Source organism: Callithrix jacchus, chromosome 6 (genome assembly GCF_049354715.1).
Source record: "Callithrix jacchus isolate 240 chromosome 6, calJac240_pri, whole genome shotgun sequence".
NCBI lineage: Eukaryota > Metazoa > Chordata > Mammalia > Primates > Cebidae > Callithrix > Callithrix jacchus.
The window spans coordinates 135069979-135095336 of record NC_133507.1 but is presented as its reverse complement, the minus strand read 5'-3'; the positions used below and the strand labels follow the sequence as shown (position 1 = coordinate 135095336).

Sequence of the window (25358 nt, the reverse complement as noted above, 5' to 3'; positions counted from 1 at the left end):
TTGGGGTATTTAGCCATTTACATTAAAGGTTAATATTATTATGTATCAATTTGATCCTGTCATCATGATGCTAGCTGGTTATTTTGCAGACTTGTTTATGCAGTTGTCTCATATTGTCACTGGTCTGTGTACTTCAGTATGTTTTTGTAGTGGCTGGTAATGGTTTTTCCTTTCCATAATTAATACTTCCTTCAAGAGCTCTTGCAAGACAGGCCCAGTGGTGATGAATTCCCATAGCATTTGCTTGTCTGAAAAAGATTTTATTTCTCCATTTATGAAGCTGAGTTTGACCAGATATGAAATTCTATGTTAGAAATTCTTTTCTTTAAAAATGTCAAATATTGGCCCTCACTGTCTTCTGGCTTGTAAGGTTTCTGCAGAGATCTGCTGTTAGTTTGATGGGCTTCCCTTTATAAGAGATCTGGTCTTTCTCTCTGGTTGCCCTGAACGTTTTTTCCTTCATTTTAACCTTGGAGGATCTAACAAGTATGTGTCTTTGGGTTGATCTTCTCATAGAGTATCTTATTGGAGTTCTCTGGGTTTCCTGTATTTGAATGTTGATCTATCTTGCTAGGTTGAGGAAGTTCTCCTGGATGACATCCTGAAGTGTGTTTTCCAACTTAGTTCCATTCTCCCTATCTCTTTCAGGTACTCCTATTAGTCATAGGTTTTGTCTTTTAACATAATTTCACAGTTATCAAATATTTTGTTCATTCTTTTTCATTCGTTTTTTTCTCTCATCTTGTCTGCCTGTCTTATTTCAGCAAGATATTCTTAAAGCTGCTTGGTCTCTTTGGCTACTGATGCTTATTATTGCATTGTGTCATTCTTACGTTGTGTTTTTCAGCTTGACCATGTCATTTAAGTTCCTCTGTGTAATAGTTATTCTTGTTAACATCTACAGTAATGTTTTATCACCTTTCTTAGTTTCTTTGCAATGAGTTAGAACATAATTATTTAGTTCAGTGAAGTTTATTATTACCCATCTTCTGAAGCCTACTTCTGTCAATTCATCCATCTCAACCTCAGCCCAGTTCTGTGCCCTTGCTGGAAACATGTTGCAAACATGTGAAAAAGAAAAGGCACTCTGGCTTTTTCAATTTTCAGCATTTGCATGTTGATTCTTTCTCATTATCACAAGTTTATCTACCTTTGATCTGAGGTTGCTGACCTTTGGATGGGGTTTTTGTGGGGTCCTTTTCATTTATGTTGTTGTTGCTTTCTGGTTTTTCTTTTAGCAGTCAGACCTTTCTTCTATAGGGTGTTGTAGTTTGCTGGGGGTCCACTCCAGATCCTATTTGCCTGGGCCTCTCCCACCACTGGAGGTATCACCAGAGGAGTCTACAGTCCAGCAAAAATGGCAGCCTGCTCCTTCCTCTAGGAGCTCTGTCCCAGAGGGACATCAACCTGATGCTGGCTGGAATGCTCCTGTATGAGGTATCTGGGGACTCCGGTTGGGAGGTCTCACCCAGTCAGGAGGAGTGGGATCAAGGACCTGCTTAAATAAACAGTCTGACTGCCCCTTGGTGGAGCAGGTGTGCTGCACCCTCATTTGGACTGCCCTGACTCTTCAAAGCCAGCAGGCAGAAAAGACAAAGACCACTGATCCATGATACTGCACCTGCCCTCCTCCTAGGGGCTCCTTTCAGAAATATCAGAGTTCTGTTCATAAACCCCTGTCTAGGGGTGCTGAAATTCCCACAGAGAGGCCTCATTCAGTGAGAAGAAATGGATCAGAGTTCTGCTAAAGGAAGCAGTCTAGCCATGAACTGACCCAGCTGCTATGCTGTGCTTTGGGGAATTGTTCCCAGTCCAGACCACCCAGTCTCACTGGCACCTACAGCAGGGGACAATGGCCAACTGGAGCCATAGCGATGGTGACTGCCCCTCCCGCCCTGGGAATTATGTCTTCTTAAGCAGTCTCTAGCCTGCTGCATTGGCCAGCAGGGATTCCAAGCCAGTGGTGTTTAGCTTATGGGGTTCTGTGGGAGCCAGGCCACTTGGCTCCCTGACTTCAGCCCCCTTCCCATGGAAATGGACAGAGATCCTGCCTCATGCGAGTTCCCAGAGCTGGAGTATGCAAACACTCCTGTGTCGTGGTGCCGGCTCAAAAAGCCAGCCACCCAAGCAGCTGCCATGTCTTTACAGTTCTGCGCTTGGGGCCCAAGGCCCTGGTGGCATGGGCTTGCAAGGGGAACTCCTGACCCACGGGCTGCAAGGATCCATGAGAAAAGCGTGGTTTTCAGGGAGGGGTAGCACAATCCCTCATAGCCTTCCTTGGCTCTGGGAGCAAGCTCACTTTGCCCACGCAGCTCTTGGGTGGGCCCTGGATGCTTTTCTTTGCTGTCCCTGGGTAGCACCAACCACCTAGTAAGTACCATGAGAGAAACTCGATACCTCAATGAAGATGCAGAATTCACTTGCTGTTTTCATCCTTCTTGGTGGGAGCCAAAGAGGAGCTGTTTCCATTAGGTCAACTTGGCTGCTTCCACCACCCAGGTTACTTTCTCCTTACCTCCCAACACACTCTTAAAAAAAATAATAACCTCTAATGTCCTTTGTTTTACTGCCAATTTTGTAGTTTTCATTATATGTAAATAAACAATGTTCAACTAACACAATACACATGGTCAACTTTCTCCACCTAAACCTCAACCTCATTTTCATGCCAATCATCTTATATGTGCAAGAAATTGATTCAAACATTCTGTCTTGAAAAATCATCTGAGGAATATATTAATGATTACATAAACAATGTATTCTTTTCTGATTTTAACCCATGTGTGTACAGCAAGAATATAATTCAACAAATAAGACAACATAAATTCAGAAATATGATATTGAATGGAGTGCTTTTTATTTTTTCTAATTATTTTATTGCTTCTGGTCAAAATGTCTCTATTGTTAAAACAAAAATTAATGACTATTTTCCTTTAAATATATACAGTGTATTTTTTAGTGTTAGTATAAGAGTAACATATATTCACTTTAACAAAAAAGAGATTGCAGTTTAGGACAGTTTTTCATCTAAACAACAATAAAGCCTATATTCAAAATAGAAATATATGATCTTCTTCCAATTTTTAGATTGTTGAAAGGGATATAATTTTTCTCATCAAGTTCATTATGAGATTCTTTGGGAACGGTTCATTATGTTTGTGACAACCCTTTTTGAATTATCTTATTTACATACTTTCATTTCTTCCAAAATACTACAAACTTCTAGTTTTAACCATTTATCTCTATTGCTAAATGAAAACATAATTTTAAATTAATTTTTAAATTTTTGTGGGTACATATATATATTTATGGAGTAAATGAGATATTTTGAGAAAGGCATGCATGTGTAATAATCATGGAAGATACAGTATTCATCCCCTCAAGCATTTATCTTTTCTGTTACAAAAAAATCCAATTTTACTTTCAGTTATTTTAAAATGTACAATAGTAAACCTCTTGTGCCAACAAATACTAAATCTTATTCATTCTTTCTAACTAATCTTTTCTGTACCCATTAACCATCCCCACCTCATTCACAACCACCCAATACTCTTTCCAGCCTCTGGTAGCCATCTTTCTAATCCCTATCTCCATGAGTTCAATTGTTTTGATTTTTAGATCCCACAGATAAATAAGAACATGTGAAATTTGTCTTTCTATGCCTCAGTTATTTCACTTAACATAATGGCCTTCAGTTCCACCATGTTACAAATGACAGAATCTCATTCTTTTTTATGGCTGAATAGTTCTCCATTACATATATGTACCACATTTCCTTCATCCATTCATCTGTTGATGGACACATAGGTTGCTTCAAAACCTTGGCTATTGTGAACAGTGCTGCAACAAACATGGGAGTGCAGATATCTCTTTGACATACTGATTTCCTTTCTTTTGGGTATATCCCCAGCAGTGAGATTGCTAAATCACATGGTAGATCTATTTTTAGTTTTTTGAGGAACTGCAAACTGTTATTCAGACTGATTGTACTAACTTACATTCCCACCAACAGTGTACAAGGGTTCCCTTTTCTCCATATCCTCACCAGCATTCACTATTATCTGTCTTTTGGATAAAAGCCACTTTAACTGGGGTGAGATGACAGCTCATTGTAGTTTTAATTGGCATTTCTCTGATCATCAATGATGTTGAGCAACTTTTCATATACCTATTTGCCATTTGTATTCTTCTTTTGCAAAACATGTTCAAATTATTGTCTATTTTTTAAATTGGAATATTAGATTTTTTTCCTATAGAGTTGTTTTTCTTATATATTCTGTTTATTAATCGCTTATCAGATGAGTAGTTTGAAAATATTTTCTCCCATTCTATGGGTTTGTCTCTTCACTTTGTTATTTCCTTTGCTATGAAGAAGCTTTTTAACTTAATGTGATCCCATTTGTTCATTATTTGCTTTGCATCCCTGTGCTTGTAGGGTATTATTCAAAAAATTTCTGCCCAGACCAACGTCCTTGAGAGTTTCTTTCAGGAGTTTTCTCTTAAGAGTTTCATTTCTATTTGATTTTTGCATATGATGAGAGATACTGCTCTAGTTTGATTATTCTGCATATGGATACCCAGTTTACCCAGCACCAATACTGAAGAGACTGTCTTTTCCATGGTATATGTTCTTGACACCTCTTACAAAAATGTGTTCATGGTGGGTTTGTGGTTTTGTTTCTGGCTCTCTATTCTGTTCCATCAGTCTGTGTCTGGTTTAATGCCAGTATCACATTGTTTTGGTTACTGTATTTCTGTAGTATAAAGTCAGGCAATGTGATTCCTCTGGTTTTGTTCTTTCCCTTTAGGATAACTTTGGCTATTCTGGGTCTTTTGTGATTCCATATAAATTTTAGGGTTTTTTTTTTCTATATCTGTGAAGAATGTCATTGGTATTTTGATAGGGGTCAAACTGAATTTGTAGATTGCTTTGAGTAGAATGGACATTTTAACAATATTGATTTTTAGAACCCATGAACATGAAATATTTTTCCATGTCATTGTGTCCTCTTCAATTTCATTAGTGTTTTATAATTTTAATTGTAGAGATATTTCATTTATTTGCTTAAGTTACTTCCTAAGTATCTAAGTTTATCTGTGGCTATTGTAAGTTGGATTACTTTCTAATTTCTTTTTTCAGAGCCTACATTGTTGGCATATAGAAATGCTACTGATTTTTGTATCTTGATGTTGTATCCAGAAACCCTGCTAAATTTATCAGTTCTCATCATTTTTTTGGTTAATATTTTAGATTTTTCCAAATATATAAGCTCATATTATCTGCAAAGATAGATAATTTGACTTCTTTCCAATTTTATGCCCTTTATTTCCTTCTCTTGTCTGATTGCTAGGACTTCCACTGCTATACTGAATAATAGTGGTGACAATGGGCATCCTTGTCATGTTTCAGATCTTAAAAGATTTTAAGTTTTCCCCATTCAGTATGACATTAATTGTGTTCTGTCATATATAATGTTTATTGTGAGGTATGTTCCTTCTATACCAAACTGTTTTAGAGTTTTTATCATAAAAAAATGTTGAATTTTATTAAATTTTTTTGGCATTAATTGAAATGATCATATGCTTTTTGTTCTTCATTCCTTTGATGTAAGGTATCACATTGATTAATTTGCATATGTTGAATCATCCTTGAATCACTGGAATACATCTCATTTGGTCATGATGAATTATCTTTTTAATATATTGTTGAATTCAGTTGGCTAGTATTTGTGTTGATTTTTGAATCAACAACAGAGACATTGGCCTGTAGTGTTCTTATTTGATGTGTCTTTGTCTGGTTTTGGTTTCAGGGTAATATGAGCCTTGTTGATGAGTTTGGAAAGATTCCCTCGTCCTGTTTTTAGAATTATTTGAGTAGAATCAGTGTTAGTTCTTTAAATGTTTGGTACAATTTAGCAGTGAGGCCATCAAGTCCTGTATTTTCTTTACTGGGAGACTTTGTATTACAGCTTCAATGTTGCTAATTGTTATTGGTCTGTTCATGTTTTGGATTTCTTCGTGGTTTAATCTTGGTAGCTTGTATCTGTCTAGGAATATATCCATTTCCCCTAATTTTTCCAATATATTGGCATGTAGTTGGTCATAGTAGCTATTTATGATCCTTTGAAGTTCTTCAATCTCGGCCGTAATGTTTCCTCTTCCATCTGATTTTATTTATTTCAGTCTTTTCCTTTTTTTTTCTCTTCTTCAATCTGCCTAAAGGTTTGTTGATTTTATCTTTTCAAAAAAACACTTTTTGTTTCCTTGACTTTTGTATTGCTTTCTTCATTTCAAATTTTTATTTCTACTCTGTTCTTTTATATTTCTTTTCCTAATTTTGAATTGTTTGCTCTTGCTTTATTAATTGTTCAAGATGAATCATTAGGTAATTTATTTGAAGTTTTTCTTCTTTTTTGATGTAAGCACTTACACCTATAAATTTCCCTCCTAGTACTGCTTTAACTGTATCCCACAGGTTTTGGTATGTTGTGTTTCCATTATCAAGTTTCAAGAAAATTTTCAGTTTTCTTCTTAATTCTTTCAATGATCCATTTGTCATTCAGGAGCATACTGTTAAATTTCTATGTTTGTTTTGTTTTCAAAATTCTTCCTGCTGTTGATTTATAGTTTTATTACATTGTGGTCACAGAAGATGTTTGATATTATTTCAATTTGAATTTTTGAAACTTGTTTTGTAACCTAACATATAGTTTATTATTGAGAATGTAAATATCTATTAAGTCCATTTGTTCTATGGTGCAGATTAAGTCTGATGTTTGTTGATTTTCTGTCTAGAATACCTGTCCAATACTGAAAAGGGGGTGTTCAAGTCTCCAGCAAATACTGTATTGTGATCTATCTCTCTCTCTTTAGATGCAATAATATTTGCTTTATATATCTGGTGCTCCAGTGTTGGGCACATATATATTTACACTGTTATATCTCTTGCTGAATGGAGTGCTTTATAATTATAATAATGACCTTCTTATTAAGGTAAATCCTGCTAGGATCAGGTTCTTCCCTTCAAGGCAGCAGGGTCCCTTTTAGCCCAGAAGAGACTAGAAATGTTATGTGGGAGCTCGGGACTGGAACGGGCCTCAGGACTCACAGGTACTGCAGAAAAGGCACAAACCAGCACTACTTCTGAGGGCCCTGGGGAAAGGGCAACACACAGGCACAAGCAAAGATACTTTGCAAGTGAAGAAAAGGTAAAAGAAAAACTCTACCCTTGAGAGATGAACAGGTGTATTAGTCCATTTTCATGCTATGGATAAAGACAGACCTGAGACTGGGAAGAAGAAGAGGTTTAATGGATTTATGGTTAGTTTCACATGGCTGGGGAGGACTCACAATCATGAAGGAAGGCAAGGAGGAGCAAGTCAAATCTTACATGGATGGCAGCAGGCAAAAAAGAGAGCTTGTGCAGGGAAACTCCCCTTTTTAAAACCATCAGCTCTCATGAGACTTCTTTACTATCATGAGAACAGCACAAGAAAGACCTGCCCCCACAATTCAATTGCCTCCCACCAGGTCCCTCCCACAACACATGAAATTCAAGATGAGATTTCAGTAAGGACACAGCCAACCATATCACTGACCACCTGGCCCCTCTAAAATTTCACCTTTTCACATTGCAAAACACAATCATGCCTTCCCAACAGTGCCACAAAGTCTTAAGTCCTTTCAGCATTAACTCAAAAGTCCACAGTCCAAAGTCTCATCTGAGACAAGGCAAGTCCCTTCTGCCTATGAGCCTGTAAAAATCAAAAGCAAGTTAGTTACTTCCTAAATACAATGGGGTACAGGCATTGGGTCAATAGAGCCATTCCAAATGGGAGAAATTGGCCAAAACAAAGGGATTACAGGCCCCATGCAAGTCCAAAATCCAGCAGGGCAGTCAAATCTTAAAGCTCCAAAATGATCTCCTTTGACTCCATATATCACATCCAGGTAATGCTGATGTAAAAGTTGGGTTCTTGTCTTGGGCAACTCTGCCCCTGTGGCTTTACAAGGTACAGCCTTCCTCCTGGTTACTTTCATGGGCTAGCATTGAGTGTCTGTGGCTTTTACAGGTGCATGGTGCAAGCTTTTGGTAGATCTACCATTCTCGGGAATGATGGACAATCATCCTCTTCACATAGCTCCACTGGGCAATGCTCCAGTATGGACTCTTTGTGGGGGCTCCCACCCCATATTTCCCTCTGCACTGCTCTAGCAGAAGTTCTCCATGAGAGCACTGCCCCTGTAGCAAACTTCTGCCTGGGCATCCAGGCATTTCCATACATCTTCTGAAACCTAGACGAAGTTCACAAACCTCAATTCTTGACTTCTGTACACTTGTGGGCTCAACACCTGTGGAAACTGCCAAGGCTTGGGGCTCCCACCCTCTGAAGCAACAGCCCAAGCTGTACCTTGGTCCCTTTAAGTCATGACTGGAGAAGCTGGGATGCAAGGCACCAAATCCCTAGACTGCACATAGAAGAGGGACCCTAGGCCCAGCCCATGGAACTATATTTTCCTTACTAAACCTCTGGGCTTGTTGGATAGGGCTGTCACAAGGGTCTCTGACATGTCCCAGAGATATTTTCCCCATTGTCTTGGTGATTAACATTCAGCTCCTCATTATTTATGCAAATTTATGCCACTGGCTTGAATTTATCCTCAGAAAATGGGATTTTCTTCCCTATCACATCATCAGGCTGAAAATTTTCCAAACTTTTATGCTCTGTTTCCCTTTTAAAACTGAATCTGTTTAACAGCACCCAAGTCACCTCTTAAATGCTTTGATGCTTAGAAATTTCTTCCGCCAGATGATTCCCTAAATCATCTCTCTCAAGTGCAAAATTCCACACATTACTAGGGCAGGGGCAAAATTCCACCAGTCTCTTTACTAAAATATAACAAGAGTCACCTTAGCTCCAAGTCTCAAGAAGTTCCTCATCTCCATCTGAGACCATCTCGGCCTGGATTTCTTTGTCCATATCATTACCAGCATTTTGGGCAAAGCCATTCAACAAGTCTCTAGGGAGTTCTAAAATTTACCACATTTTCCTGTCTGCTTCTGGGCCCTCCAAACTGTTCCAATCTCTGCCTGTTACTCAGTTCCAAAGTCACTTCCACATTCTCGTGTATCTTTTCAGCAGTGCCCCATTCTACTGCTACCAATTACTGCATTAATCCATTTTCATGCTGCTGATAAAGACATATCAAGACTGGGAGGAAAAAGAGGTTTTGTGGACTTACAGTTCCACTTGGATGCGGAGGCCTCACCGTCATGGTGCAAGCCAAAAAACAGCAAGCCACATCTTACATGGATGGTGGCTGGCAAGAAAACAAGACCTTGTAAAGGGAAACTCCTCTTTTTAAAACCATCAGATCTTGTAAGACTTATTCACTATCACAAGAAGAGAAGAGAAAAGACTTGCCCCACGATTCAGTTACCTCCCATCAGGTCCCTCCCTCAACACATGGGAATTCAAGATGAGATTTGGGTGGGGACACAGCCAAACCATATCAACAGGTAACCATCTTAGGCCTAATATTCCATCATAGCAAGAAGTCGCAGTATCCTACTCCTGAAGTAGCAGTATGAAACTCGTACAAAGACCAACTTCAGATAGATGGCAGAGTTTGACCACAACACAGAGGAGATACAAGGAGACTGGAAAAGTCTTCATACCTAATCCTCAGGTACACAAGACCTCCCTAGTAAAGATGAACCAAAAAATAGAGAAACTCTCAGGGAGACGGCAGACTCTTTGGCATGATCCTTACCAAGTACTAAGTGAAAAAGAGGAGAGAATTTAAGTAGAGTGATGGGGAAAAAAATAAATAAATGATTGAGTTGATATTTTGTCGTGAAAGCACAAGAACCTCACTTGAATTCTTATTTAGAAAATGATTCCACTTTCAATTAGAAAGACTCTGTGTAGAAGAGATGAATTGTTCTGAAAAAGGATCGATGAATCTGTTCAAATAATTTACAAAAAAAATAATGACAAAGATCTTAGAACACTGATTTTAACCACTTTTTTTTCTGAGATGGATTCTTACTCCATCACCCAGGGTGGAGTGCAGTGGAGCTATCTTGGCTCACTGCAACCTCTGACTCCCAGGTTTAAGCAATTCTGTGGCCTCAGCCTCCTGAGTAGCTGGGATTACAGGCATGTGTCACCATATCTGGCTAATGTTTTTGTATTTGTAGTAGAGATGCGGTTTCACCATATTGGTCAGGCTGGTCTCAAACTCCTGACCTTGTGATCTGCCTTCCTCCACCTCCCAAAGTGGGATTACAGGCATGAGCCACTGCACCAGGCCAACCCATATTTTTTAAAAGAGTTGTACAGTATATCCTGATAGGCCTATCAAAACAAGTTAGCTCTAAAACATGTCAAGTTGAATGAGTTTATCTAAAAAATAATGCCATATTTGTTTTAAAACAGTAGATAAAAATCAAATATTATGTCTACATAAATAATCAGGTAACACATCCTGTTGTTTCACTGGAGTACCATATTCAATATAGGAAATTCTTCATAGCAATGTGACCTTGTCAAGCTATGTAACCTCTGTAAATATCAGATTTAGCACCTCCAAAACGGACATATAATGGGCTTCAATGTGTATTTAATTAAATATTTTATTAAGGTAGCTTACATACTGTCTTGCACATAGAAAATATTCAATTACTCAATAAATGTTTCTGTACTCATAATTATAATAATCGTTATCATTTCATAATATTACTATTTACTATGGTAAAAGAGATGCACAAAATTCATCTAAGAGGTAAGTTTATCTTCCTACAATAAGGGGTATGCCAATAAGTAGTAAAATATTCTCTAATGGATCAAAAATATCAGAATATGCTATTTTAGTAGCATTGTGTAACTTTTAATAAACGAATTTAAAATTTTATGAACATCTATTCTGAGTATACTAAATTGTCTTAATTTCAATCACCTGAATTACATGAGTGAACTTATTTTTCTTATGTAAAATGTAAACCCACAACAGGTTAAAAATACTTTAAGAAATAATGCTGCAAAATTTCTTAAGCAGACCATAAATGTGCAGCACTGCATCAACTCACTTTTTAAATATACATTAGCAGCCTATTTGTGCTCATCCCAGGAAAGAAAGCATAGGAATTGATTGAAGTATTAGATCTTAAAGTTTTTCTGACCATTAAATTGGTTTTCAGGACTTGCTTTCTGTTTTCACAATGAAGTCTATTCAGTAAAACAATTTAAATTCATTTCATGGTGGTGCTTCTCCTATTATGACCTTCCTGCTGCCCATCTGCTTAATAAATGGAAAATAAAAGTTGTACTAAAGAATAAAGTCTAAAACATTCAAATAAGCAACCAATATCTTAAACTATATATTTCCTCATCACATTAGTAGAGCATCTATATGTTTTAAAAAAACGCAGCAGAGATTCTGTTTCAAGTACAATGAAGTTAAGAGTTACTCAGTGGAACATTCTATTTAAATGTGTACATCATAAAGAAAACAATTTGCACATGATTTGTCTTAATAAAATGGTACAATGACTATCTAACTTCTCCATTTCAGGAAACCAGCACATCGAAGTCTACAATTCAATTATGCAATATTAAGGTAAAGATATTCTTATACTATAAAATTATTGCTCCAAAACTACATTTTCAACATGATATGAATAGTACATAACAGTGTGCTCAAAAAGTATTCTGAAGTGAATATCTATCGTAAAATAACTTTATTAACTAGTTTTAAGTATTTTTAAATGATCATTTTATAATGACTTTATTAGATTATTTTGTTACAATTTGGCAAAATAAAGCATACAAACATTTTCTTGTTTACCTGCATCAAAGCAGGCCATCTGTGTCATACATTTTTCTCATAGGAAAAATTAAGTCAAAGTAATTTCTGATAATAGTAGTTATATAATTAGCAAATATTCCATTATTTTCCATTGATTATAAATGAATTTATTTAACCCTCTAAAATTTATATTGGAATCACTGTTGGACAGCCAAAATGGAATTCAATCAGATTAGAAAAAAACTTTCATTTTATCTTAACCAAGAAATAAACCAGTATATCCATGTCCAGAAAAAATACCTTCTTAATTTAACAAGCAATTACCTAAACACTAAAGCATGGAATTTTATGAGCCTCATTATTATCTTTATTTTCACAGTGTTTGTTTCTGAAAGTCATAAAACTAAATGGGTCTTCACAAAAGCTGGGCACTCTTTGACCTTTTATAGAAGTAAATTTTGAGAGTGAAATAAAGGCCCCTTAGTAAATCACCTTAATTTTTCCTCAATATTAATTGTCACGTAATTATGGTTTTCTTTATGTCTATATTTTCTGGAAGACTGTACAATAAAGCATTTCATTATTTTTAAAATGGTAGTTTTTCCATGTTTCTGTTAGTAATTCCAATCAGTATTGCTTTCTGCCAAATCTTCAGGGCTCTCAATAAACCCTTTCTGGTCTACACTATATTTCCTTACTTCAAAAGCCTGGCAAACAAGGACAATACTCAATATAGGGCAAGACATAGCTTAATGGAAAGTTGGTTAAATTCCCAAGAAAATAATGCCTACTCCCAATAAATGCAATGCAAGGGGAAAAAATCACCAATTAACTACTCTAAAAATTATTAAAAGCTTAACTAAAGAGCCAAAAGGTTAATAGCACAAAATCACTTAAGCTCCTACTATGTACCAGGCACAATGATAGGCCCTGGGGATACAGTGAACACAAAACATGGTCCCTATTATATGTATATAGTGAACATAAAACAAAGTCCCTATTACATGTAACTCAAAATGAAACAACAAAATATAAACATTAGATAATTAAAATTGAAAAGCATAAATTTCAAGCTCCTTCATAAAGTATAAGATTAAATATAACTTAGAGAAATATGCTACGTAAATAGGACTAAAACTATGACAATATCAATCCTTCCACCCCTCAAAAAATAGATACGCACACACACATACACATATTCTTCCAAAATCAAGTTATATTTTCAATTTAATCCCCATCCTATGTCACATTATGTCACCTGTGTCTGTGGAAATTGGCAAAGTTATTCTGAAGCCTCAACAGATTTTCAATAAAAGTGGCAAAGAAATTAAATGAGACTTAAAGATAATTGTCTCAAAAAATTATGCCAGAACAATTATGTATTCCTATAGTAAAGAAAATTAACTTTCAACTTCTACCTCACACAATGTATGAAACTTAAGAACAGATCCTATGCTGAAATAAAAATCTATATTTTTAAGAGCTTTAGAATATAAAGTATCTCTGTGACCTACAGGTAGAAAATGATATAGTCAACAAAATGTCAAAATAAATACCATAAAAAAGATAAGCTAGGCCTCATTAATCTTTAAGTGTCTGCACAACAAAAGACACCAATAATAAATTAAAGATGCAAGCCATAGACTGGGAGAAAATATTCACAATATTCTAACAAAGCACTTGTATCCATAATATACAAAAAACACTTACAATTATAGGAACAACAAGCCAATCAAAAATGAGCAAAAGACATAAACATATAGAAAGAGAATAAATGCTCTGTAGAATGCTTTTCAGAATGGTCAAAAAGCAAAGAAAAAATTATGTTTAATATCATTTGTTACACAGAAAATGCATATCAAAAACACAAGATGCCACAACACAACAGTTAAAATGACTACAACTGAAAAACTAATGACACTCAATATTCGCTGTGTGGAGCAACTGGAAATCTCATGTATTCCTACTGAGAAAGCCAAATGGACCAACTCAAATGTGTGAATATGTACTAGCAGTTCTTATAGAGTTAAACATGCATCTATCCCCTTGATCCAGAAATTCCATTAAGCTTTTATAAAAAGTAAATGAAAACATATTCCCACCAAATATTTGTGCCTCAATGTTCATTGCCGTTTTATCCTTAACAACCAACTGTTGGAAATAATTAAATGGGAAAAAAATTTAAAAAGTTGTAGTCTACATTATACAACAGAATATTACTTAGCAATAAAAAGGAACAAATTACTGATACAGGCAAAAATCACAGTCATATGATACAAAATTTATGTTGAGTATAAGATGCCAAACACAATAAAATAATATACTGTGTTTCCATTTATGAAATTCTCAAACAAAACCAAAGTGAAAAAGTTTGGAATAGTGATTGTTGGGACAGAATGACTGAGAAGGGACATGAGAAAAACTTCTGGATAAATAAAATGATGAGTGTAGAGACTTAAGAGTTTATCTTTCTGTCAAAATTATATAGTTAAGACATATATTTCAATGCATATAAAGCATAATGAAAAATAACTGTACAAATTATATATTATAATAACTTGAGGTGTAGTAGGGGATGGGTGAGAGTAGAAGTGAAATAAGAATGACAAAAGTAAAGTGTTGATTATCCTACAGGACTATAAGGTTTATTAGTCTACATTGTTTACTTAATCTTTGAGTATGTGGTAAGAAGGCAACAAGACATCTACCCTTAAAATAAATTTTTAAGTGTACAATAAACTATTGCTGTTTGTAGTACAATGATATACAACAAATCTGTAACACTGATTCATCTTGTTTACCTAAAACTTTATGCCCTTTGATTAGTAATGCCCCATCTTCCTCTCCCCTCATCCCCTGGAAGCCACCACTCTACTCTTTGATTCTATGAATTTTACCATATTAGATTCCTCATATATGAAGAATCATACAGTAATCATCCTTCTGTGACTGGATTATTTCACTTACCATAATGTCATCAAGGTTCATGGATGTCCTCACATATTACAAAATTTCCTTCATTTTAAAGGATGAATAGTATTCCACTGCATGAATGTACTATATATTTTTTACCCATTCATCTGTCAATGGACATTTAGGTTGTTTCCATATTTTGGCTATTGTGAATAATGCTGTAATGAACATAGGAGTGCTAATATCTGCCTGATATCCTGGTTTCAATTCAATTCACTTCAAATAAATATTCAAAAGTGGGGTTTCCTGATCATATGGTGGCTCTAATTTTAATTTTTTGAGGAACCTTTATTCTGTTTTCAATGGTGGCTACACACTTTGCATTCCCACCAGTAATGTGCACAGGTTCCAATTTTGCACATTCATATCAACACTCGTTATTGTGTTTTTCTAATAATAGCCATCCTGAGAGGTATGAGGTGATTCCTCATTTGCTTTTGATTTGCATTTCCTTGACAATTAGTAACAACGAGCATTTTTCTTGCAGAAGCCAGTTCACATGCTTCTGCTCAAAACGATTAGCTTCACATACCATGTGGGGGGAAAAGCAAGTTTCTAGCAAAGACCTCTATCACTAACCCACTGGTTAGAGCCACTATAGCCTCCTTGCTAATCCTCTAACAAGCCAACCTGTTTCCACCACATTCCTCTGCCTGGAATTCCGTTTTCCCAAATTTATACTTGGCTTTCTCTCTCAGTCTCTTCAGTTTTCTGATGTACTTCCCTGCCCCCCACCGCCCCACCACCTACAAATCCTACAGAAAACCACACTGCATCTGTCTTTTATGCATGTTATTTTTCTTCATAGCACTTACCATTACCTAAAATATGTTGTCAATATTCACATGAAGTCAATGGTTATCCTACCACACTTAAAGAGTGTCAACTGTTTGGAGTTAAGAAAAGGAAAAGAAGAAGAACGATCCAAGATGGCCGATCGCTAACATCCCGGGATTGCAGCTCTCAGGGAAGGTGCGGAGAACTAGAGGATGCCACACTTTCAGACAAAGTCTGGTCACTCACGGAGCAGATGATCCCCCAGTGGTGGAAACACAGGAGTCGCCAGCGCGACTCTCGTGGTCGGCGCAGCGGTTCTGCCAGCACCTCGGCGCGGCAGCGCTCGGAACAGAGTAAACGGGACCTGGTTCCCCTTCTGACCGAGGTTTGGAGCCCCGGGAAGACAGAGTCGCCACCACGGAAACAAGAAGGAAGCCCGACAGGAGAATCCTGGGCAGAAAAGCACCATCAGTTTTAACGCCGCTGCTCTGGCGCTGGGAACTAACAACCTGGACGTCCACTCAAGAGACCTAATCTGAAAGTTGGTAATTTCAAAGACGACAGGAGGATAAACTTACAATGACGGGAAGAAACCAGCGTAAAAAAGCTGAGAATACTCAACGTCAGAACGCCTCTCCCTCTAAAGATGATCACAGTTCCACATCGACAATGGAACAAGGCTTGATGGAGAATGAGCGCCTCCTCATGACAGAATCACTCTTCAAGGAACGGGTAACAAACTTCGGTGAGTTAAAACAACATGTTGTAGCCCAACGTAAAGAAACTAGGAACTTTGAAAAAAGGTTTGATGAAATCCTATTGAGAAGAGACAACTTAGAGAGGAGTATGAGTGAATTAATGGAACTGAAGAATACAATACAGGAACTCCGAGAAGTATGCACAGGTTTAAACACTCGAATTGTTCAAGCAGAAGAAGGGATATCAAATGTCAAAGTCCAACTTAATGAAATAAAATGTGAAGAAAAGATTAGAGAAAAAAGGATAAAAAGGAATGAGCAAAGTCTCCAAGAAATGCGGGACTATGTGAAAAGACCAAATTTACGTTTGATAGGTGTACCTGAATGCGACGGAGAGAATGAATCCAAGCTGGAAAATACCCTTCAGGATATTATTCAGGAAAATTTTCCTCAACTAGCAAAGCAGGTCAACATTCAACCCCAGGTAATACAGAGAACACCACAAAGATATTCCTCAAGAAGAGCAACCCCAAGGCACATAATCATTAGATTCACCAGGGTTGAAATGAAGGAGAAAATACTAAGGGCAGCCAGAGAGAAAGGTCAGATTACCCACGAAGGCAAGCCTATCAGACTTACAGCAGATCTCTCGGCAGAAACTCTACAGGCCAGAAGAGAGTGGGGGACAATATTCAACATCCTCAAAGAACAGAACCTTCAGCCCAGAATTTCATATCCAGCCAAACTAAGCTTCACAACTGAAGGAAAAATAAAATCTTTTATGAACAAGCAAGAACTCAGAGATTTTATTACCACCAGGCCTGCTTTACAAGAGCTTCTGAAAGAAGCATTACACACAGAAAGAAACAACCAGTATTAGCCTTTCTAAAAATACACCAAAAAGTAAAGAGCACCAACATAAAGAAGAATTTACACCAACAAATGGATAAAACAGCCAGTCAACATCAAATGGCAGTAACCCTAAATTTAAATTGACTAAATTCCCAATCAAAAGACACAGCCAAAACCCAATGGCATGTTACATCCAGACCTGTTTCACATGCAAGGATACACAAAGACTCAAAACAAAGGGATGGAGAAAGATTTACCAACCAAATGGAGAGCAAAAATAAATAATAAATAAATAAAAAGCAGGAGTTGCAATTCTTGTATCAGATAAAATAGATTTTAAAGCAACAAAGATATAGTGGTAAAAGGATCAATGCAACAACAAGAGCTAACAATCCTAACACCCAGATAGGAGACTTAGATTCAATGAGACAGAAAATTAATAAGGATATCAAGGACTCGAACTCAGATCCAGAACAAGTAAACTTAATAAATATTTATAGAGCTCTCCACTTCAAATACACAAAATATACATTCTTGTCAATACCACATCACACCTACCCATTAGTTTAAATGAAACATTGATTGGCCATTATTAATACCCAATTTTTTTTCAAAATAAAGCAATATTTCCATTTACTCTCCCTCTTTCTCTTCCTCTTTCTTCCTCTCCTTATTTTTTTTCTTTCCTTCTCTCAAAAAAAAAAAGAAATCAACTTGTAAACCTCTAGATCCAGGTCGGCAATGTCTCTTTCATTGCTTGATTTCCTTTATTCCCTTCCCTCCCTCCCTCCCTCCCCGCTTCCTCCCGTCCTTCCTTCCTTCATCCCTTCCTTCCTCCCTACCGTCCTTCTTCCCTTCCTTCCTGCCTTCCTCCCCCCCCCCAAAAAAAAAAAGGAAAAGAAGCCTGTCACTAGGGTAGAAGGAGGGGCAGAACAGTATGATGTCACAGAGGCTGAGGGAAGATAGGAATAAAAAAAAATAGAATATACAAATGGAAAATAAAGACTGGTAAATTTGGTGGCAAACAGTTCTCTGGTGTCCAAGGCCAATTGAGAAAAAGCGAAATGAAAGCCAGACTGTTAAAGCTCAAGCACACTGATGCTTTTAGAAATCAATCATCCAACTGAGTTTTTTGTTGTTGCTTTTTAGTTTTTTGGTTTTTTTTTTTTTTGCATTGTCTACACTATGAGAAGAAGATATAAAATGCTACTCAAAATAGGCAAGTAGATCAGGCAAACAGGCTTTAATTAATAAAACTCATAATAGTTATTTATAAACTCAGACCAAAGTGAATCTTTTGGCATGCCAACTATTGAATAAAACAAGGTTTATGAAATATAGTGCCTAAACTGTGAAAGACATAAGTGATGTTTTATAGTCTTCATTCAGCCACCAATTCTCTGCAATTGCAGGGCAGATCACCTGCTTTAAATGCAACTTTACACTTCTGCATTTAAAGTAACAATTGGTCTACATTTCAACAGAATTTTTAAGTCATGTTCTTCTTTTCTGAGAAAGATGATTATTCTTCAATATCCAGTATGTGAAATATTTTTACTTCCAAGGTAACTATAAATTTTTAATAAGATCATTTTCTCCATTAAAACACCTATACAGAAATGTTTTCAACATATTATTTTCCCACCTTTATAGATAGATAATCTATATTTGTAGCAGGTAGAGAAAACCTGTAGTCAAAAATTGGCCATGCTGACAACAGAGAAAATTACAATTCCCTGATATAAGTATGGCGATTCAAATAATATTTTAGTGTGAAATATTTTCTCCTTTCATTTCTTTCTTCATGCTTCATCGTTGCTGAATTTTAAAAATATTAATGATGTGATGATTAGTAAAAACCCAGAGATGACAGCTTTTAGAGTTATTGATAATACTAGCTGACATTTCAAAGCACTTTGTGATTTACAAAGCTCTTTAACATAGATTGTCTCATTTAATTATCATATTATTCCATAGGTTAACAATTCCCAGGTTATTGTTAACTATGCCCAGGTTAACAATAAGAAAACTGGGAATAATTCAGTAAACTGAGCTAATAAGTAACAGCATATTGGAAGCCATGTATTTGAACTTTAAGATCAGTACTCTTTCCATGGCAACTTCCCCCCAGATAAATATTAATTTTATAGGTGTATTATTTCTTTGACTTCTGTAGATACATCATTAAATGCTATTAGTGAATCAAGAATGATATATATCTGCTACCTGACTTTTTTGTGTATTAATAATTATTAGAAAAGTATTTTATATCTATAATTGTATTTGCCTTAAGAAATATTCTAATCCTAAAAATGCAAATATCAGGTCAAGTTCAATAAAAGGAATCTCATGTTTATCATCTAATTGCTATTGGAAATTTTCAATTTGACTCAGAAGTCAAATTGAAAAACCTAGATGGTTAAACATTACCATTCGGAGCAGGCTGGTAGCAGGACAGATGTAGTTCAGAAAACTTTTTTCAAAACATTATTGCAGCACTATTCACAATAACGAAGAATGTGGAATCAACCTAAGTGTCTATTAACAGAAGAATAAATAAATCAAATGTGGCACATATACACAATGGATGTTATTAAGCCATTTTTAAAAAAGAATGAAATCCTATAAGTTGCAGGTACACAGATGGAACTGGAGATCATCATGTCAAGTGAAATAAGCAAGGCACAGAAAGACAAATATTGTGAATTCTTACTCATGTGGGAAATAAAATAGTTGATCTCATGGAGGTAGCAGAATGATAATTGCCAGAGGCTGGGAAGTATTCAGGGGACAGTTGGGTAGACAGGGGACACGAAGAGAAACTGGTTAATGGGTACAAACATAGATAGATAGAAGGAATAAGTTCTAGAGTGCTCAACAGCACAGTAGGGTGACTGTAGTTAACAATAATTTATCATCTATTTGAAAATAGATATGAAATGGTCCCAACACAAAAAAAATCATAAATGTTTGAGGTGATGGATATCCTAAATACTCTGATTTGATTACTATACATTGTATGTATGTATCAAAATATCACATGTACAATTATTATATGTACAAATGTATTTGACACATGTGTATCAAAATATCACATGTATAATTATTATATGGATAAATTTCTATGCAATTATGGTGTATCAATTAAAAAGCTACTGACAAAACAAAAGTTTGGTCTCCATTGTCTAAGAATGTATCAATAGAACCAGACTATAAGGAAGCACTTTACTAAAATGTGCTGTGAAATTAAACCATGCTTAATATCCACTCAACAAAATAAAGATTAAGCATCTACTAAGTATCGCTTCCTTTCAAATGTCAAGTAGAGTAAAGCAAATAAAAATTTTCCTTGTCTAATTTTTTACATTTTAAGTTCTATTGAATGAGACAGATTTGAGAAATAGCCATAAACTTAAAATTAAAATTTTAATCTTATATTTTAGTAAGATAAGATGTCGTATTTGAGTGATACATTTTAATTCTGGCTTTTTTTAACATTAATAATCTGCATGAGTAATATGTTATTTAATTATATTATTGCTATTAAATATAATATTCAATAAATGACCGGTATTTAACATTTTCAATGTCACTTGGGCTAAACTTATGGCATAAGGATACTGTTTTGATCTATTTAAAAGAAATTTAGCAAATTCAAGCAATAATTCAAAGGAGATCAGGAACTGAAACAGTGTGCCAGGCAGCACTGTGAGAAATACACTGTATCAAATTCCCAGTGAATCCATTAGGTGAATATACAAAATCATAGTAAGCATCAGGGCAAACAGTACAAAACGCTTTTGAGAAATGCAGCTAAGAATACAGAGAGCACTGGTTCTAGTAATATATTCTTCTGAATCATCATACACTTCTAATGTAAAATATAAAATTCTAAATGGTACATTACATCCATAGATAATACAAAATTTATATATCTTGTAAAAACATTTCTACAAGTACAGACAATACTTGAATAAATGATCATAATAATTATGTACTGTCATCTTTTACAACTAGAGCTTATTTTGAATGTTTTCTCTACTTTTCAATGAAAAGTCATGTTTCCTTACATTAAACTTACCAAAAATCTTAATATTATGCTCCTATATGGTAGTTCCATTAATCTAATTTTGGCTTTAATATGATTCTTTAAATGAGAAATGCCCTTTTTAACTATATTTAATAAAAATAAATTAATAAATAAAACACGAACTCTCCTTCACATCTGAGCATAGATTTTTCCACATAACATTGTGGATGAGCAGACTGAACCCAAGTTAATGCATCCACATATTCCTTGTCAGAATAACACCGGCTGTTTATCTAAAATTATTCACCAGGAACTGCATGTCTTCCATTAATTGTAGGAAGAAAGAAAGGTGTGGAGAGATTTGAATTCTCTTCTATGAATAAGTTTATGCCAAGAAATTATAAAACAAAGGTTTCCCTTCAGTAATTTTCTTTTAATTTAGAATAAAATTTATTTTCATAAAAATATATTAATTATATAATCCTGAATGAAAAAGGAAATTACAAATTATGACATTAGTAGAGTTTATATTTAAAAGTTACTCATCAATATGTATTAATATATACGCACTGAGGAAAGTTAAGTCTGCTATTCAACAAAGTGGTAAGTGGCTGGCACTGGGTGGTGAAATTACAGATAGCTAATATTTATGTTTTTTAAATTTTTTATTTTTATATATTTAGGGGTAAAAGTAGAGTTGTTTTACATGGATATATTGTATAGTGATGAAGTCTGAGCTACTGGTGTACCCAACACCCAGGCAGTGGACATTTTACCCATAACTTACTTTCCTCCCACTCTCCTACCTTTTGGAGTCTCCAGTATCTATTTTTCTATTCTATAGGTCCATATGTACTCATTGTTTAGCTTCTACTTATAAATTAAAATATGCAGTTTTTGACTTTCTGTTTCTGAGTCATTTCACTAAGGATGATGGCATCGAGTTGCTGCAAAAGGCCTGATTTTATTCTTTTTTACAGCTGAATAATACTCCATTGTAAATAAATGCCACATTTTTTATCCCACCATCTGCTGATGGACACTTAGGTTGATTCCATGACTCTGTTATTATCAACAGTTCTGCAATACACATATGAGTGTGGGTGTTATTTTTATACAAATGGGTAGATCCCTAGTAGTGGAATTGCTGGACTGAAGTCAAAACCACAATGAGATATCTTACACCAGTCAAAACAGCTATTATTTAAAAGTTAAAAGTAACAGATGTTGGCAAGAATATGGAGATAAGAGAACACTCATATATGGTTAGTGGCAATGTAAATTGGTTTAACCTGTATGGAAAACAGTATAGAGAACTCTATTTTTTTAATGAACTTATTTTTAGAGCAGTTTTAAGTTCACAGCAAAACTGATTAGAAGGTACAGATATGTCCCATAAACCTCCTACTCCCACACATGCACAGCCTTCCCCATTATCAATATCCCCCACCAGAGAGGTACATTTGTTAACAACTGATGAACTTATATATCATTATCACCCAAAGTACACAGTTTATATTATTCCTTTTGGAGAATTTTCAAACACTAAAATTCCTCTAATAGGAATAAACTAGCACTATCCTCTTGGCTTTCTATAATTTTATTATTATTTCAGAAATTAACTTATCTTTACAGGAGAAAATATTATAAACCATGAAAAGACTATCAAACACATAAGGAAGTAATTGTTATATAACAAATTTACCGTCTCCTAAACAACTCTTTGTATTCCCCAATTGTTGGTAAGTTACAATTGTGATAGTTCTGATCATCTGTTTAATTTGTTAGTGAAGCCTCTCACATTCTTTACAACTAAACAAAAATTCAGTTTTCCAAAATTAAAGCTCTGGTATATTATATATATCAGCTTCACTCAACTCTTTCATTTAATCCAAAAGAAAAAGAAGACGATGTCATTTAAAATATAACATACTCAGCTGCCTGTTTGTAGTGCTTCAAGTCTTTCTTTAAATTTTTGTTTTCATTTTCCAAAAGCATAATCTGGGTGTAGACATCTGGAACATTCCCAACACTTCTAAGTTCAGTTACTCCTTTTTGGATTAACTCATACCTAGGATAAAATCAAACAAAAGTCTTTATGCCATTTCCTTCTGCCAAATTAGCTTAATTTATGTACAATTCAAAAAGTTAAGTCTCAGGGAACGTTATAGTAATTAGTTGCAGTGTTACATTTACAACTTAAAATGTCCAACGTTCATAGTATATTTTAGAATAAAATATGAATACACTTCTAGGTACTAATACCATCATGGTGTATAAAATATAATAAGTGAACATCTCCTATGTTCCAGGCATTGGGCTAGACAATAGTTAAGTTGACAGAAGTCCCTATATCACGGATTTTGCATTCTAGTGTGCAGGGTGACAAGTTCTATGAAGTTAAATAAGCTGGCTAAAAGACATAGAGTGATGAGGGTGCTTGTCCTATTTTACAGAGGGTGAGCATAAATGGCAAACATGACTGACAAACTGATATCTGAACAGAGATCTAAAGGAAATGAGGGGCTGTGCTATGCGGATATCTGGGAAGAAGCAGATGGGGCAGATGGAAAAGTAAATGCAATGTCCCTGAAACAAAGAAGTATTTGGCAACTACAAGAAATAGCAAACAGCCAGGGTATCTGGCTTGCCTGGAACCGAAGCCAACTAAGTGACCCAGGAGAGTGGTGAAAGACGAGTCAGGAAAACAGTAGGGAGCCACAGTGAGGAAAGCAATGTTACTCTGAATCAGAAGTAAATAAACTTTTGGAAGGTTCTGAGACAAGTGACACTGACCAGATTTATGTTTTAAAGGGATTAGTCTAGCAAGCATAGAATAAGAGACCAGTTAGCAGGTTATTGCAATAGTCAAGGAGACAGAGCATGGTGGCTTGAAGAAAGTTGGTAGCAGTAGAGGTTATGAGAAGTCAGTATCTTGTAGATATGCTGTAAAGGTGGGGCCAGGAGAATTCACTGATGGATCAACTGTCAGGTGTTGGTGAATGAGAGAAGGGAGGCGCAACTCCAGGGTTTTTGGCTGAGCAACAGATAGCCATTTATTTACTAAATGGGGACAAATGAGGGAGCAACTGGGTAGTTGGAGTAATCAAATTGTTTCCATTCATGTTAAATTTAACATGTCTAGCAGACATTCAAGTGAAGATAAACATTGAGTATTCATGTTCAAAGTTCAGGAAAAAAGTCAGGGTGGGCAATTTAAGGTAATAAACATCGTAGATACTATTTAAAGTCATGAGACTGGAAGAGATAGGCAGTGAGAAATGAAAGTAAAGAAAGAAATCCTAGGACTGAGCCATAAACAGTCCATTGCTTCTAGGTTGAGGGGAAAAGAAAACACTACCAAAAGAGACTAAGCAGAGAGGCCAGTGAAGTAGTCGGAGAATCTGAGAGTTCTCTGCCCAGAGCCCCAATGAAGAAAATGTTAAGACCTGGAACGAACCCAAATGCCCATCATCAATAGACTGGAGAGGGAAAATGTGGCACATATACACCATGGAATACTATGCAGCCATAAAAAATTATGAGTTTGTGTCCTTTGTAGGGACATGGATGAATCTGGAAACCATCATTCTCAGCAAACTGACACAAGAACAGAAAATCAAACACCACATGTTCTCACTCATAGGTGGGTGTTGAATAATGAGAACACATGGACACAGGGAGGGAAGCATCACACACTGGGGTCTGTTTGTGGGGGCCAAGGGAGGGATGGCAGGGGGGTGGGGGGTCAGGGAGGGATAACATGAGGGGAAATGCCAAATGTGGGTGACGGGGGGATGGAGGCAGCAAACCACATTGCCATGTGTGTACCTTCGCAACAATCCTTCATGATCTGTACATGTACCCCAGAACCTAAAGTACAATTAAAAAAAACAATCTTCAGCAGACACTGAAATAATTTTTTAAAAAAAAAAGGAAGAAATGAACAACAGTGACAAATGCGGCCAGGAATCTAAAAAGATTCCTGAGAATCAATCAATAAAGTTGGCACTGTGAAAGTCACAAAAAAAAGAAAAAAAATAATTCAGTAGAGTCATGAGGATAAAAGCCAAACTGAGACTAGGTCTGAGAGACTAGGAAATGCGTAAGTGGCCAACAAACTTTTTTCAAGGAGATATGTTCTAAAGCAGAACATAGGGAATCAAGGTGAACTTAGAAGATATGAAATCTAAAATGGTTCTTCTCTTCCTTTTCAA

At 35.8% G+C, this 25358-nt stretch overlaps 1 protein-coding gene across 6 annotated transcripts in view; it reads right to left on the bottom strand.

Moving 5' to 3' along the window:
- SPAG16 (sperm associated antigen 16) overlaps nt 1-25358 on the bottom strand; it is a 1454415-nt gene that overhangs the window by 1109640 nt on the left and 319417 nt on the right. For all 6 annotated transcript variants that reach the window (XM_078328429.1, XM_078328427.1, XM_078328430.1 and 3 more), the window contains one exon: nt 23075-23212. In XM_078328429.1, coding sequence (XP_078184555.1) covers nt 23075-23212 — 138 coding nt within the window. The remainder of the gene's footprint in view (nt 1-23074; nt 23213-25358) is intronic.